Genomic DNA, 18,337 nt, shown 5'->3' on the forward strand with positions numbered 1-18,337 from the left:
AATCCCTAGGATGTTTTATGGATTCTGGGGATGTACATGTTGTGATGCCTTGTGGAAGAAAGGTTTAAAAGGATTAGATGTTACTAACCATATTAACAAGGTGCATATTTCTTTTCGAGAGCCTTTCCATAAGAACTTCACGGTTAAGCGTGCTTGGCTTGAAGTAATCTTGGGATGGGCGACCTTCTGAAAAGTGTTATGAGGAAGTGTGTGAATGTGGACAAAACACATTGAAAATAACACATGTTGGTCTGTGGGGGTAAGTCATTAGTCCGATAAGGCCTGCCCCCTATTGTCTGGTCCAAGTGGAGGAGGAGAGACGCAGTGCTCCTTAACAGACTCGGGTCGGGGCGTTACATATGTATAATTATGGAGATAGTAGAACTTTGGTATTGTATATAAGGTTCAGGTATATTATGTTTTCCATTGCATAGATAGTATGTATTTATAGACAGGAATATCCTTGGTACCCCACTTTGGGTCTGGGTTGATTTTGTTGATATTTTGTGGTATTAGAGTTTAATATGTGGAAATATATATAGCAGAATTTTCAGGTCGTTACAATTTGTGTGTTTATTTTTCAAATTTTACACATATTAAAAACAAGTCATCCTTTTTTATATATTTAATATTAGAGAATATAAGATTAATTTGTCGCATGTTTAATATTTGAAATTCTTACATAATTTTTCGATTGACTTGATCATAGACCTGTAAAAGTGGATCGGGTTAGAGAATCTATGACGGATTAGGCGGATCATCGAGTGAGAAAATTACAATTCATATCCGACTTATTTAAGTTGCAGATTTTTGTCGGCTCAGATTGAATAATCTATCATTCTCATCCCTAATATAAATTTTTTTATCATTCAATGAACAATTTATTTTATAACACAATAACTAAAGTTATTTTTAAAATTATAATTTGGTAATATATTAAACATTTAATAACTAATCACAAAATTATAATTTTGTATTTTATTTTTCAGAGCATGAATTTAGCGAATTTTATTTTGATCACAAAAAAGCTGAGTATTTGGGCTTGAGTTTGAATGTGGGCATAGGATAGACCTAAAGATGCATATAGTAATGCAAAAATTGAGAGTGTGAGACTAGACCTTGGCCAATAGTGTTGAAGCATGAAAATATTGCAAGGATGGAGAATCGGCATATCAGCAAGAAGCAAGCTAGTTGTGCTCAATGACAAGGTAGCAAGAGAAATATTCCTTTTATTATTTTATTATTTTTGGTGTAGAGTGTTAACAGAAATATGCTTTGTATAGAATTAGTTAGAAGAAGATTCCTTTACAACTTTATATATTCAGCAAACTGTTCATTGAGTTAATCATTTGAATAAGGGTATTTCTTTCATCCCTATAATTTCTCTGCTTAAGTTTTTTCACTCTCCAAAATCCAACAAATAGAGTTTACGTTAATTGATTTGATGCCTAATACGCATAAGTATATTGAATTATCAATGAATTTAAACATTAGTTGTTAGCAGATTAGCGGATATCCATCGGATAAAATCCTAAATCCGCAAACCAACATTTTAGAGGCGGATAAAAAAAAGTCCAAACCATATCTGACTCATTTCAAATGCAAATCGATTATGAATCAATTTAAGCCGGTCAAATTCAATTTGGATTAATGAATTTTTATTCATTTTGCCACATCTACTTGATTGGGTTAGGAATACTCAAGGTTTTAAATTTTGATTTTGACTCAAATTGAGAAGCTCCAAAAGTACAAAAATTTCCATCAAAATTTTGATTTTGATTTAAAAAAATAACAGAAATGAGTAGTAAGCATGAAATTATTTGTGAAACTTTAGAAATGGTTAACAAATATAATAATATAAGTTTTAGGACTAATATATTACAAATTAAATATATCAATGTTTTGTATGTGTAGAAAAGTTATAAAATAGTATGTGTATCAAACATATTTGTAAGATGATAATGTATATTTTTAATACAAATGAAATTCATAAATCATTTAAATATTATTTATTATACAAATAATGATAATTTAGATATGACTAATTAAATAAAATATTACTGTAAGTTTAATTTTTCATATAATTTCAAAAGCATTTGTGATAATATTTTGTTTGGATAAAATGAATAAAATAAATTAAGATATAAATTTCACTTTACTTCTAAATTTTTTATTTGAAATTTAACGAAATTTTATTATATAGTTAAAATTTTGATAAATTTTGTTAAAATTTTAAGATTTTGATAAATTTCGAGGTAATAGAAACATTTCTACGAAAATTTTGACAATTACATGGAAATTTAGGGCCATCTGGATCTGGGAATACTGCTAATGCAAAGAGTTGTCGTTTGACTAAAACCTTGTCACGACAGCGTTTGAGCCCGTGGTGCACAAAAAACCCATAAATTAGTGGTACCAAAGCAAGCTAGCAGATTTTAACCCTTCAGGCTTTAGCTTCCATTTCCTATAATTATAATCTTCTTCCCTTCCATCTTCTCCAATCTCTGGGAACACTCTGCCAATGGAGAGAGCAGCACTGCTTCGCTCTCTGAGGTCCTCTTCCCTCGCCTGCAACACCTTCCTCTCCCGCTCAGCTCACAAGCTCTCTCGCTCCTCCTCCCCCTCTCTATTTCCTTCGCGCCGGCCCCGCCGCCTCCTCCCTGGCTCCGCCCGCCGCTCTTCTCTCCGCCACCACTGGCGGCTCCTCCCAGCCTCCCCGCCTCCTCCGCATCTCAACCGGATGTTCTCTTCTCTGTCTCCGCGTGCTATCGCCACCCCTCCCTCTCAGACCTCCCCTGGTATACTGAATAATGCCCGGGAACTTGCTTGCCAATCAAATTTGACTGATTATTGAAGCCCTAACTTTGTATTTGGGTGCTGAGTCTGGATTTTGTGACTTGCAGATGCTGCTGGGAGTCAGGACGAGGTGGCCGAAAGGTATGGATTTGAGAAGGTTTCGGAACAGTTCATTGAAGAGTGTAAATCGAAAGCTGTGCTTTTTAAGCATAAAAGGACTGGTGCAGAAGTTATGTCGGTATCAAATGATGATGAGAATAAGGTTTTTGGTATTGTTCTTCGAACTCCTCCGTAAGTATTTGTTATCTGCCATATTGTTCATTTGTGTGTGTATTGGTGGAGCAAGGGCATAGTTACCAGTTTTATTTAACCTGAGCTTGATGGTTTGTGAGGTATTAGCAATTTATTTAACCCTGCTCAATCAGGCTGCATTGGATTTTACGAAGTTTAAATCTATTTTTTCTGTCATGCTCAATTAGGGTGCGTTTCAGCGTTCCCTTATGGTAGAATTACTTCATGTTTTATTATTTATAGTAGTATATGCAAATTTATCAACTAATAGGGAGAATTTTAGGGAAAAAAACACTATTTAATGAGCATCATGATGAAATCTTAAAATTCTGGCATTCAGAAAATTTAATATTATTCCACCCACCATGAATATTAGGGATGGCTTTGAGACCCAAATGACAGAATTTTAGCTGTAAACTTGAACTGTTGTCAAATAAGTTTGAAACACATTTGACATTGTGACTTTTTGCAATATTTTTTGCTTCATTTCTTGTTATTTTTGTTTTAGGATAGCTTTGTTCAGTGTTAACATCCCTTTTGCTTCTCAGTACTTTTCCTTAAAACACAATTTTGCCCACCCCCATGCTTCAAATTGTGTCAAGAATTCAATGTTCACCTTGTACATGGATAAAATGCTGATTGCTAATAGCTCCTTTTATTGGTATATGCCATTGATATTGGCCAGAACGAAACAGGCCCTTTATACAGGAGCTTTGAGAAGCACATGTAGGGAAACCCATATTTAAGAGAGAGTGGTGAGTGAAGGGGAAACAAACTACACAATAAAATTATGTCAGTGCCTGGTTATAATCCCTTGCATTTGTGGTCGGTTTGTTTTCTCTTTGCTCGTTTCTCTCTCATGTTATATATACCTTTTCTCTCCTAGTGAGTGTCTCTATATGCATGTTTCATATTTAAAGGAGCCTGTTTTCCAGCTGTTTATGCTAAGAGAATGCCTATTTAATTTTAAGTAGCCATGCATTAGGATATTGAAGCAATTGGAAGGATATAGGGAGATCAGAATTTGAGGAAAAGATTAGGATGCGTAGTGATAAGGCTATTTCATTAATGTTCTTTCTGGCGGGTATTTGCTACATTGGGTGATTTTCTAGCTGCCAAGCAAACAATATTTGTAATTCAAGATCTTCTATTGTACGCAATTGGAGGGATATAGGGAGATCAGAATTTGAGGAAAAGATTAGGATGCGTAGTGATAAGGCTATTCCATTAATGTTCTTTCTGGTGGATATTTTGCTACATTTGGTGATTTTATAGCTGCCAACCAAACAAATTTGTAATTCAAGATCTTCTATTGTACATTTGGTGATTTTATAGCTGTCAACCAAACAAACCTTGTAATACAAAATCTTCTAATGTAATGTCAAAAATTAGAATTGATATCTTAACATAAAATAGTCCTGCATTTGACTAACTTGGCTTCTGAAATAATCTCAGATAAGGATTACCATCTTGTTTATCCTGCAGTGAGAAAACTTTGTGGTGGGTTTGGTTTTCAACGTCACATGATGAAAATTACAAACAGTGCAAGTTCAAGAAGCAACCAAATCTATAAAATGCATTTGTTTTAAACTTTGCTGCATTAAACTAAGGAGCTGTGAAGTATCATTGTCAAGAATTATGAAAATGAAAATAAAAAACAAAAGTTAAAAATCAGAAACAAAAACTAGAAACTGAAAATCTGTAATGTTAATGTTTCTAAATTCTAAAACTAAAACAAGTTAAAAGCCTGATTGAGTAAATGGTCATTTTTGATTTGAATAAAAAAAAAAATTAAAAAATGTGATCAGAATAATTAAAAATACAAAAGGTACATATTTAAGCAATACTTTAATAAAAATATAAAATTGTTATAATTATTTTACTTAATTGTTATATTTCAAAATTCATCTTTTAATGCCACAAGAACATTCCTATTATACATGACAATTGAAAAAGTAGTAAAAATATTTTTTTAGATGACTTTTATTAATTTTTTCATTTTTTTAATAAATTTTGTGAATGTTGATAATTTAATTATATTTTAAATTCACATGGTCATTTTATTTTAGTTTTAATTAAAAAATATGAATAAATGAATGATATAATTTGCAAAAGTTAACTCTAGATATTTAAGTACTGTGGCAACAGGTTGCCAAAAGTAAAACAGGTGAAAAACATAGAGTTTAATTTTCAATTTTTTCTGCAAATCATTGAAAGCCAACAACTGTTTTAAAACTAGTAACATAAACAAACGTGTTGCAACAATGAAAAAAGAAGATCAAAAATAGAAATGATATCAAATTGCCCCTAAGTTTCCAGTTGATGCTAACTGGACAGTGAAAGTTGAGTTCATTTGTTTATCTGTCAGTTAGTGGTCATAGGTGAATTGGAAATTAGAATTTTATGGTTTCCTACAGATTAAAGAACTCCAAAAATCTTTAGTGGAGATACATATTGCTACTTAATGCGAACCAAAGGTTTTTGTACTAAATACTAATTGCAAAGTTGAGGTAGAAATCTAAGTGTTTTAGAAATGATATCCATCCATATATTAGGTTTTTGACTTGACCCTGATTAAAGAAAAGCTGTTAAATTAAAACGAGAAGCCTTAACATTGCAAAAAATTGTTGGCATGCCTCATATTTAGTGTACTATATGTTTGTCAACACAAGGGGCCATTATCTAATGTAGTGGGAAAAAACTGGAAAGTCTTAATCTGTCAAGCATGAATGCCTAGGTTAGTGGCTACTTCTTGCAAGAAGGTCGACTATTAGGATCATATGCAAGCCATGGGACCCTGGCCATGAGCAGGAGCAGGAGTATGGGGGTAGTGCCATTTAAGGTGAAGTAGACAAAGGTGTTATTAAAGATAAAATGATAGTTTGGGTGCATAACAGCTACAAGTTGGGAGGTGTGTCTGATTTTCTAGTTCCAGTTTTCCTGAAATTATGTGCAGAATTCCCTTGATGCTAGTACATAATATTGGCCATCTGTTGCATCTGTTAACGGTAAAGCTCTAATGAATTGAGATGGCTCTAGATAGAGTCATTATTGTTATCACTTGTTTATCATCAAATTGTTTTTGATTAGTTATCCCTCTCCTTAGTTGTTCAGTCAAGTTTTCTATATATTGGAAGCAGCAGGCTTGTGAATTCAAGTGATCTTCATGAATTCATGGTCTTGATCTTAAGTGAGCTTTTTGTTTATTTAACTTCCAGTTGCTTTCTTTAAATGTAAACTCTAAGATGCAGTGCACAAGGCTCCCACACCTTCAGGGGTCTGGGCAGTGTTTGAGGTGTATTGTCTTACCTCCATGCTTGGAGAATGATGTATGTAGTCTCATCTCTATACTTGGAGAGAATGTTCCTGTGATTTAAACCTTTCACCTTTAGGTTTAGATGTAACATCTTTCCCCTCAAGTCAAGAAATAAAAAAATAGCAGGTGTAGTTCTGTCAATCAGGTTCATGAATGTCAATCAAGTTCTTTCTAATTAGAAATAGCAGGGTTGTCAGTTCTAGTTTTCTTTGTGAATTCTTGGTCTTGATCTTAAGTGAGTTTTTAATTTATTTAATTTCTAGTTGATTTCTTTGGTGAGAAAACATTCCATTTGCATTTTACCTTCTTACTTCCTTGTGAATAATTGATACTGCAGAAAAGATTCAACTGGGATCCCTCACATATTGGAACACAGTGTATTGTGTGGATCAAGAAAGTATCCATTGAAAGAACCATTTGTTGAATTATTGAAAGGGAGTTTACACACTTTTCTGAATGCATTCACATATCCTGATAGGACTTGCTATCCAGTGGCTTCCACAAATACAAAAGTAAGAACACGCTAAGTGAATTGTTTTAGAAGGGAACTCTATGTATGGCTATTCTTTTGAATTAATTCACTCATGATATTTAAAACAGGATTTCTATAATTTAGTTGATGTATACCTGGATGCTGTCTTCTTCCCTAAATGTGTCAAGGACTTCCAGACTTTTCAGCAGGAGGGTTGGCATTATGAACTTAATGATCCTTCAGAACACATATCATATAAAGGTTGAATTTTTTTTCCTTGCTTTAAAATTTATTTTTATTTTTCTACTTGTTTATTTATGAATGTGCTCAGCCAAGACTATCTTGCAGTTAGTATTCCATCTGGCAGTTAATAGTGAATTAGTTTCCAATTTTATTTATTGTAATGATGTTTAATTTGTATTCTCTGATAGAGAGCTGCTGTATTCTGATTGCATTGTATAATTTCTTTCTGAGTGATTTTCATGCCAATTTCAGGAGTTGTTTTCAATGAGATGAAAGGTGTATACTCCCAGCCTGATAGCATATTAGGTCGAACTGCTCAGCAGGTAAGTTTTGCATTCTTGTGTACTTGATTCATTTTGTTTTGTTTTGTTCTTTTGTTTTAATGGTTATTTTGTAAAAGATATTTACTATCGACGAATTTCATTCTTTGGGAAAGAACAGGAGGCAGTTTAGTTTAGCTGGAAATTTTTTATGATTTGTGCAAATAATTTGATTGTTGGATGCCATGAAATTCTTTCATGCTAATTATATATTTATTGGTGGCATATGAATCTAAATGAACTCTTTTTTAAATAGTTTTTTTTTAATAAAAATATTAGTTTTTAAATAATAATATTATCCCTCTTCTTTCTTTAAATCATTTATTTTTCCTCTCTCTCTCTCTCTCTCTCAATTTAAGATTAAAACGTTAATGTCATTGAGTAGATGTGAAAGTCATTTATTGCACTCGAAGGTAAATGTGTTGGCCCTAGAGTCGAGTCTAGAGGGGGGGTGAATAGACTCTTTTGCATATTTTCGCTTTTCTCTACAAAATGTAAAATCTTGGCAAGATGTAAGCAGTTATATCACAATATATACAAGGTAAATCATGCACAAGATATAAATTAAAGAGAAGAGAAGAAAAGGTTAACACCGATGTTTAACGTGGTTCGGCCTCTTGCCTACGTCCACGCCTTGAGTCACACTCAAGGTTTCCACAATCCACTGGCATAACTCCTTCACCGGCGGCGAAGCCTTTACATCACGGGAACAAATCCCTTTTGCTCACCAAGAGCCTTTCAGCAAGATTCACCAAGAACCCTTGCAATTTCGGTTCATCAAGAACCATTTTTACAACAAATGGAAGAAAATGAATTACAAATACAATGCTCTTTGAATGAGCTGATATTTGATAAAATAAAATCCTCACACAACTCTCTCGTAATGTATCACACTAAGATTGAAGAGCAAGGGAGAAGTTGAACACAAAGATGATGAACTAATTGAAGTGTGCTTGCAAATAATACGTGATTACTAAAAATCCTATTTAAACAAGCATTTGGACTTGTATTTATAGGCAAATTGAGCTACTAGCCGTTTTATGGCCGTTGGGCTAGTAAATTAATTGTTTACTTTGAAAATTAGCCGTTTATCGCCGTTGGGTGTAGAATCCCGACGCAAACCGTCGACGGATTTCCCCAAACCGTGGACGGTTACCTTCAAGCCAAAATTCAAGTAACTTTTTGCCTGAAACCGTCAATGCACTTGGGCCAAACCGTCGATGGTTTGCCCTGTTTCTTCATTAACTTGATTTTAAGGTGCATGAATGAGATTTTAACCCAACCAGGACCAAGTCTATGAAAGTTTATCAAACTAAGATTGTTTAAAACTTGTCCCTTATAAAAACATGGCAAGTATAGGATATATATAGAAAATTCTTTGTTTTTGTTCTTTGAAAACTCATGAAGTTTTGTTCTAAGAGTTTGGTGATATCCTATATACTTCATAACCTAATATGAAATGCATTTGCTCAACTTTTGCTCAACTTTTGCTCAATGATCTTTCGTGAAACAATACTGCAAGAGTTACAATAGTTCCTACCTCAAACACTCCCTATTTACATTATGACTTTGTTTGGATATGCTTTGAGTTCTTCCGAGTGAGTATCCACTTTGATCTTTTCTACTCGAATGTCCACTTGATCTTTGCATTTTATTCTGTACCTTTATGTCTTTGTCACTTGTACCTGTACTAACTTGATCTGCAAAGATAGGTTAATTTGGATCTACAAAATAGGTTGATATCATCAAAATACATTAATTATGATTATGTAGTCACTAAAGCTAACAATCTCCCCCTTTTTGATGATGTCTGATTTTTTATTGTTTATTTGATCTTTGCATTTAAATTTGTACTTGTCATAGCTTGATATGCAAAGATTAGTTTACTCAGAGCCACTAATGGGTTATGTAGTCATTAAGACTAACAATCTCTCCCTTTTTGATTATGGCAAACCCATTTGTGTTCTTACAGGATAAAATTACAAGTTCCCCGTAATTTATGCATATTGTTGAATAAGATGAAAATTTTAATCCCCCCTTACTATATGCTGCATATAAGGCAAAAATAAATCATTTAACTCTTATGTTTCATATTTATTGGAGCTGTAACATGCAATTATTAGAAAGTTCATTTAGTATACAACAACAAGCAACAATTCAGAACAATTACCGAACTTTCATTTTAAGCTACAAATCTGAATATTTCATTAAGAACATTTTGAGCATCATTACAGATTTGTACCTGAAATACCAAAAATTATATACCTAACAATTTTTGATACTACCATACCACTATCAAAGTACTTCTCCCACATACATAACAACATATCAAAATACTTCTCCCATATGTACAACAACACTTGACAGAGGAGCAATTTACACCAAATATCACAATACAAACAAACTTCTCCCCTTTTGATCATCATAAAAAAGAGAGGTCCTAGTCATTTTGCCTGAAAAGATCGAATATCCTAGCTAGACTAGATTCTATGCTATCAAGGTGCATGAATGAGGTTTTAACCCAATCGAGACCAAGTCTATGAAAGTTTATCAAAGTAAGATTGTTTAAAATGTGTTGCTTATGAAAACATGGCAAGTATAGGATATATATATATATATATATATAACTCTTTGTTTTTGTTCTTTGAAAACTCATTAAGTTTTGTTCTAAGAGTTTGGTGATATCCTATATACTTTATAATCTAATATGAAATGCATTTGCTCAACTTTTGCTCAATGATCTTGTGTGAAATAATACTGCAAGAGTTATAATAGTTCCTACCTCAAACACCCCCTCTTTATATTATGACTTTGTTTATGTGCTTTAAGTTCTTTTGAGTGAGTATTCGTTTTGATCTTTCTTACTCGAATGTCCACTCGATCTTTGCATTTGATTCATTATCCTTTGTTCCATTGAATCGATGTGTGCATCAATCCCATCAAGGCGCTGCCTAAGGTAGGCATTAGATGGTCCACTAGCCTTAGGTACACCCATATCTTCATCAGGGATATCGGTCTGTCTTGCTCTTTTGTCTTCTTCTTCCATAGCTTCTTCTACCTTGTCCACTGAAGCCCCTGCTGGTTGGTCCTGCTACAGCCAAATTAAAGATCTCTCATCTTGGATAAAATGCATTCAGTGCAGGGTGGCTTCATAATAGAAATCCTCATTTGTAGGTGTTTCAGCTGGCGTACCAGCGAATACTACTTTGTAATGCAAGAAGATGCTCGTAAGCAAGCGAGCAAATGGCAAACACCCATTTTTCCTTTTTAGATTATCTTCCATCTGTTGGACAATGATGGAAGGGAGGTCAATTCCGTGACCGTGGCATAAGCAGAACATTGCAAAAATGTCTTCGTGGGATACAGTGTCCCGCCCACCATGCCTTGGCAAGATGTTGTAATTGATCATGTAATGTAGTACACGTAATTCAACAGTAAGGTCTTTGGCCTTTGGTTTAGCTACCTCTGGGATGAGTGGATTTCCCGTTACCAATTTAAGTGCTTTGTAGGAATTAAACCATTCCCTAAAAGTGGGCAAAACCTTGTTTGGAAGACTCCTTACATTGTATCTACATGATAAGATTGCAACAAAAGTGGCTTCATTCAAGACAATAGTTGTTCCCCTAACTGTAGAATAGGCTGAACAGGAAGACATGGATGACACAAAATTTGCATAAAATTCCCTTACAAAGTCGGGATATATGGGCTCAACCTTTGACGTCAGAAATTCCCAACCAATTGCCCTAAATTTTTCAATGAAGATGGGGAAATTTTCTTCAAGAAATTGTAAGGGCACATTCTTGCTACTTACAATGTTTCTTTTGGAGATGTCGGTTTTGAATCGGTTGTAAGCTTCTATAGATACAAATCTTCTTGCCCATTCCTCGGAAGATTTTTGGACGTGCTCTTGAGATTGAGGAGGAGGAGTGGAATCCCGTTGTGGTGCCTTATCTTGCCTTCTTGAGGATCTTCCTTCCCCTCTCTTGTTCTTGGGAGCCATTTGAATGCAAGATTTCTAGGAAATATTGAAGATTTGGGAGAGTTCTTGGTCGGAGGAGAGGAGGAAAAACGAAATCTAGGGTTAGGGCTTCATAAAATGAATGGGTTTCCGCGACTTTTACGTTATCCCTCGACAGAAACCGTTGACGGTTTGGGACAGAACCAAAATACTAACCCTCTCGGGTTAGAATCCGTCGACGGTTTTCCTTTAAGCCGTCGACGGTTTGATACTGAACCAAACCATCTATGCCTGGTTATGATCCAAATTCATTCATGAATGTTTAATGATAATTTCTAGTAAAACAAATCTCCATGTGATTTCTCAAGGGCTGAGAGCTAATAATGGTGTATGGATAAAGACCCTTACAAAGGATTTTTCAATAATGCAAAAATAAGAGTACTTAGAAGAAATGTTTCTTCTTTTGAATCAACCAAAAGTTGGTGAATGCTTGACAACAAATTCCATTACACAACATATTGATGCCCATGGTTGAGTGTGGGTTTCTTAGGTAAGAATGAATTTTCATTTGGAGAACCTGTTATTGCTTTGAGGTATTGATTCAATTGTAAGGCAAAAATATTTTCTTTTCATGATTGATTCTCAAAGCAATACTTAAACCTGATTCAAGTGAGTTAAGGATAAGATCTAGTCAGTTCATCACTTGGCAATCAGAGGCTTCCATTATTGCCACTGCAGAGGACAAATTTTCCTCTCGGTAAGAGATGATGATTTATATTGTAAGATAGCAGCTCTAGGACATGTCCGTATAAGTATAGCAGAATATATGATATTGAATTTTACTAAGCATTTTGTTGAGCGCTTGGAGCTTAGATGAGAGGTAGATTAGTTTTATGTGAATATAACCTCTCCTTTAATTACTTTGGTATTATTTCTAGATTTGCATTCAAATGATAAACCATAAATTCCTTGGAAGGGGATGCTTCTCAGATTTGAGTGTAGCCCGAGAGCTATTTGCTAATTTAGTATAATCATGTTCCAAAGTAATCATAAATGGGCATTTTCCATAAAAATTTCATGCTTGTAATTGAAGCATGATAAGTATGTCCTTACTACTTGGCAATGAGCATTTAGGAGTATACGAAAGTTTAATGAACAATGCTCTTGGTAATAGGAGACATTTTCTCCCGATTAGTCACTAATGGGAAGGTATCCTAAAAGTATGCTCACAATTTGAGCAAGAATATGATGCTGTGAATGAACAATTCTTTACCAAATTGATCGTGATTTGGTAAAGCTTTCCTAGGTAAGAGAATGCTAGTGGTTAAGGAGTTTTCTCGTAGGTCAAGCATATAGAGCGAGGAATACTCTATCTTGAGACAATGAAAACAAGTATTCCTTAGTAGATGCCTCAAATTTAGCATGGAAGGATGCTTATAAGTAGAAAACTACGTTAGAATCTATTGGTGCTCATAATTAGAATTTGAGAAGGTTTTCACTACTAAAGTTGGGTATACTAATCATAAGTGATGACTGAATTTTCATGCCTTAAGAATGCCTTTGAAATTTGATCAAGCATTCAACATCCATGTTCAAAGATTAGTTTAGGATTGGATGATGCGTAGTGCCCATGTTGTTATGATAAACTCCCTTAAAGCTCAACTTCATGTATGGGATAAGTTATGCTATGCTTTAAATATTCTTACTATGTATCCAAATTCAAGCATACGTCATTAAAAACAAATTATGTAACTAAGGAAGACATCTCTTGTCCATAAGAGATGGATTTACTTACCAAAGCATGCTTCTGAACCTTTATTCAAAACCTAAGTTATTCATATCAGAGATACAAGGTTTCTATTTTCACCCAAAAATAGCCTAGTTGCGTCCCTTTACCTTGTACATTTTGGAGGAATGATATCTTATGAAGACTAATGTCTCACGAAAGCAATTATTGTTTCATTCCTTTCTAGTCCTAAAGAACAAGCCCAAGTATAGAGCTTGTGAGGGTGTGTATGCGACTTTATCCCATAAGCTATAGCCAACACTTTAAACAGAAATTAACCAATCAACAAGGATAAACATAGTTAAAAGATCATATTGGATTTTATCATTTGGACTCATGATATTGGCTTAATTTTTTAAAGTCCCTAACATAGTATTCAAACAGTTATTATGCGTAAACTGGGATTTTATACTTTGAGCACTTATTGTGACAAATGTTTTCAATTTTGCACTATATAAGCTTACTTAGTCATAACAAATCCCTTTTTACCAAGGTATGGTTGAATCTACCTAAATCTTATTTACTAATCCTAGGTTCTATGGAAGCAATAGCTTAATAAGATTAGGTAATTTGTTTAGGTACCCATTCTTCCTTGGGTCCCAAGGGGTTGGTTCTCTTAACTACCCATTCTAGCTTCCTTTCTTTGCCTTTAGCACCTCTAAAAGGGCAAAAAATAATGAATGTGACCTTTTCTTTCACAATACAAGCAAGTTTTGCTTGATGAAGCATAACCATGTGATTTATAAGAGAAACCATAACTTAAATTCCTTTTTAAAGACTATTTCTTTTTACTCCTAAGAATTTATTTGAGTCTTCTTTTCTTCTTGTGATTTTGTCTATAGTTTTACCATGATCTTCTTCTTTCTTTTTCAAGAGAATATTTTCTTTTAAAATATTTCCAATTTGATTTTTCAAATTTCCTACTTCTACTTGAAAAATTTCATGGTCTTTTTGAGCATTTGAACCAAGCTCCTCAATTTTATTTTTAAGGGAGGTATTTTCTTCTTTTAAGGAGGAACAGAGACAAGGTTCCTTTTGTTTACATTTTGACAATTTTTCTTCAAGATTTTTGTTCCTTCTTTTGACTAAAACTAATTGATCAAATAATTCAGTGCATTTAGTTACTAATTCCTCGTAAGTATAATCATCATCATCAGAACTCATCTCCTCTTGTTCGTTAGCCATGAAGCACAAATGTGCTTCTTTCTCTATTTCATCATCGGTGGATAATCCATTGATTTCATTCCAAGTAGCAACATTCATGGCATTATAATCCCCATTTTGAAATTTCCCTTCGTTTTGATTTAGAGGGCAATTTATCATGTCATGCCTAGTGTTATTGTAATCACAGCATTTAATGCTATTATTGCTCGACTCTTCTCTATTTGCTTACCTAACAGTCTTTTTTTATTTAAGAGTTTCTTAAGTTTTCTTGTGAAAAATGCTATATCATCCTCACTATCTTCATCTTCTTCTAATATCTCTTGGTGAGTAGCACTAGATGAATCTAAGGCAAAACCTATTTCTTTCTTAGGCTTCTCTAGATCTTGTGTTTCTTTACAAGTCATTGATGACTCGGGTAAAGTGTTAAAATCCCAAGTATCATTGAAAATAATAAACAAATTAGGAAAGTGGGTAAATGTAGGGGATTTGATATTATTCGGTAAGGGGATTGTTTCCTTGTTTAGAATAGGTGATTGTATTATATAAGATTGTGATGTACATATGAAAAATTAATTCAATAGAATTCAAGGCTTCTGCTTACATGGTATTAGAGCTAGGGTTTCTCAACCTTAGCTAACCTATGGCCAGCGGCACCGTCAACAGCAGAGGGTCGACCTCTTCTGAAAATATCGACGGCGACTTAGAGGCCACATCTGTTGGGGGTTCGAATGGGCTAGACAACACAGCTTTTCCACTCTCAGTGGAGAAATTAAACGGAAAAAATTTCCGTGAGTGGGCTCAATCCATAAAATTGGTGATTGAAGGAAAAGGGAGGCTAGGTTATCTTACAGGAAAACGGAGGAAACCAGACTCTACCAACGTTGTAGCCTTGCAAAAATGGAGGTTTGAAAACTCCATGGTCACCGCTTGGCTTGTCAACTCGATGCAGCCGTCAATCGGGAAAATCTACTTGTTCTTGCCTACGACGAAGGACGTATGGGACGCCGTTCGTGACACATATTCCGACGTTGAGAGTTACTCGCAAATCTTCGAGATCAAGACCTGATTGTGGCAGATGAGGCAAGGTGAGAGAGGCATTACTGAGTATTTCATGGAGATGACCCATCTCTGGCAGGAGCTCGACCTGAGCATTGACGAGGAGTGGGAGTGCTCAGGCGACAACACACGATACTGAAGGAGGCTCGAAAACGAAAGGGTCTTCGAATTTCTTGCCGGCCTCAACCGAGATCTGGAGGACGTGAGGGGACACATCCTTGGCTGGCGACCTCTATCTTCAACCCGAGAAGTCTTCGCAGAAGTTAGGAGGGAGGAGAGTAGGAGGTGTGTGATGCCGAGGCCCCAAAGTGACCGTGTCGGGTTGGACCTACCTGTATCCGCCCCAAATCCAAATGGGCACACTAATGGGCCTGATGTCTCGGCCCTTGTATCAAAAGGCCCAGTGGGGTCCAGTCAACGACCCCAAAAAGGTAAATTATGGGGTGAGCATTGCCGAAAAATAGGTCATTTAAAAGATACCTGCTGGGAGATTCATGGAAAACCGGCAGATTGGAAGCCGAGACAATACCAAAAAAATCGTGGGTACCAGGCTAGCACTGACATGTCAATTGAAAAATTACAAGGAGAAAAAACCAATACCTCCTCAAGTAGTGCATTCAGTCCTGAGCAATTAGATCAGCTGTATAAAATGATTTCGTCAATTCAAACATCGGGTCAGTCTTCCTCTGGTTTCTTGGCTCACTGAGGTAATTATTTGTCAGCTTTAAATACTATATCCTGTTACAAATCTCCATGGATAATTGACTCGAGTGCATCTGATCATATGACTGGTTCTTATCAATTGTTTTCATCCTACTCACCATATGTTGGGAATTTGAGAGTAAAAATTGCATATGGCCCTCTCTCACCAGTTCTTGGTAAAGGAAGTATTCGCATATCTGAGTCTATAACTTTACAATCTGTCCTACATGTTCTCAAGTTATCTTGCAATCTGTTATCTATTAGCCAGTTAACAAAAGACTCAAATTGTTTTGCTAAATTTGTTTCATCTCATTGTATTTTTCAGGACCTGTCATCGGGGAAAACGATTGGCATTGCTAAGGCGTATGAGGGACTACTACTTTGAGGAGGCAAGCTTGAGTGAACTATGTAATACTGCAATTTGTGATTCTGCATCTATTTCTAGAGATAGTGAACTTTTGTTATGGCATTCAAGGATGGGTCATCCTAATTTCCAATATTTAAAATGTTTGTTTCCTTCTATTTGTTCAAATGAAATGTCTTCTGAGCTTCAATGTAAAGTATGTGAGCTTGCAAAACACCGTCGTACTTCTTTCCCATCATCCATATACAAATCATCTTGCCCATTTACTATGATTCATAGTGATTTGTGGGGTCCCTCACGTTCCCTCAATCGCACCAATGCAAAATGGTTCATTACTTTTATTGATGACCATACTCGTCTTTGTTGGGTTTACTTGCTGAAAGACAAAACTGAAGTTTGCTCCATTTTCATCAGTTTTCATTCCATGATTCATACACAGTTCTAGACTCATATTCAAATTTTACGTACTGATAATGGTACGAAATATTTTAATACTATTCTGGGAACTTATCTTCAAGAAAATGGGATTGTTCATCAGAGTTTTTGTGTGGATACCCCTCAACAAAATGGGATTGCTGAACGAAAAAATCGACATATACTTGAAGTAGCCCGGGCATTCATGTTCACTACCAATATGAAAAACTATTTTTGGGGGCGATGCCATCTTAACAGCCACACATCTCATTGATCGAATGTTGAGTCGAGTACTTTCCTTTGTCATCCCTATTCAGAAATTCCAGGAACACTTTCCTTCCTCTCGACTCCCCTCCAGTCTCCCGCTGAAAATCTTTGGTTGTACTGCTTTTGTTCATGTTCATGCACACCACCGAGATAAATTGGATCCTTGTGCTGTTAAATGTGTCTTCCTTGGTTATTCCCCTACCCAGAAAGGCTACAAATGCTATGATTCTGTCTCAAAAAGGCTGTTTGTTAGTCTTGATGTTACTTTTTTTGAAACCACTCCTTATTTCCCAAAGCCCTATCTTCAGGGGGAGAAATGGAGTGAAGATCGGTTCTTTGACTTCTTTTCTATTGAATATGTGTCATCTGAACCCATACCACCTATTGAGCCTCCTGTTGCTTCGTTCCCTGACCCATTTATCAAGCCTTCCATTACATCACTTCCTGACTTGCCAAAAACAACAGAACACTTAACCTTAGGGGGAGATACGAGAAAGCAAAACAATGCAAACATACTTGTTTACTCAAGAAAGACGAACACAAAGAACAGGGAGAATCTCATACCTGAGGCACCAAGAGCGTTGGAACCGGTGATGGCTCCGAATAACCATGAGTCCACGCCCAATCCTAATATGGTAATTGAGCTTTCTTCTGATAATCTTGTACCTGATGATATCAATTTACCTATTGCAATCAGAAAACAAACTAGGTCATGTACTCAACACCCTTGGTCTAAATACATGTCTTATAAAGGCTTGTCTACAGGATATCGTGCTTTTGTCTCTAACCTTGACAGGATGAGAATTCCAAAGAACATTCAGGAAGCTCTAGAAATACCTAAATGGAGAGAGGCAGTCATGGAGGAAATGCGGGCCCTAGAAAAAAATGGAACTTGGGAGTTGATAAATTTGTTGAGAGGGAAGAAGCCAGTGGGTTGTAAATGGGTCTTCACAGTGAAATATAAATCTGATGGGACAGTTGAAAGATATAAAGCCAGACTTGTTGCAAAAGGATTTACACAGACTTACGACATTGACTATACTGAGACATTTGCACCAGTGGCAAACTTAAATACAGTTCGGATCCTCTTATCCTTGGTAGCCAACTTAGATTGGCCACTACAATAACTTGATATTAAGAATGCTTTTTTAAATGGTGAGTTAGAGGAAGAAGTATACATGACTATAC

The 18,337-nt window shown here is 35.4% G+C and overlaps 1 protein-coding gene across 1 annotated transcript in view; it reads left to right on the forward strand.

Moving 5' to 3' along the window:
- The first annotated feature begins 2,385 nt into the window (after positions 1-2,385).
- Positions 2,386-18,337, forward strand: part of LOC131154931 (presequence protease 1, chloroplastic/mitochondrial-like) — a 41,791-nt gene continuing 25,839 nt past the window's right edge. Inside the window, exons 1-5 of the mRNA XM_058107771.1 lie at positions 2,386-2,798; positions 2,904-3,087; positions 6,741-6,915; positions 7,004-7,136; positions 7,371-7,441. Of these exons, the coding sequence (XP_057963754.1) occupies positions 2,522-2,798; positions 2,904-3,087; positions 6,741-6,915; positions 7,004-7,136; positions 7,371-7,441 (840 nt within the window). The 5' untranslated portion in view covers positions 2,386-2,521. The remainder of the gene's footprint in view (positions 2,799-2,903; positions 3,088-6,740; positions 6,916-7,003; positions 7,137-7,370; positions 7,442-18,337) is intronic.

The sequence above is a fragment of the Malania oleifera genome, chromosome 5, assembly GCF_029873635.1.
Source record: "Malania oleifera isolate guangnan ecotype guangnan chromosome 5, ASM2987363v1, whole genome shotgun sequence".
In the NCBI taxonomy this organism is placed as follows: Eukaryota; Viridiplantae; Streptophyta; class Magnoliopsida; order Santalales; family Ximeniaceae; genus Malania; species Malania oleifera.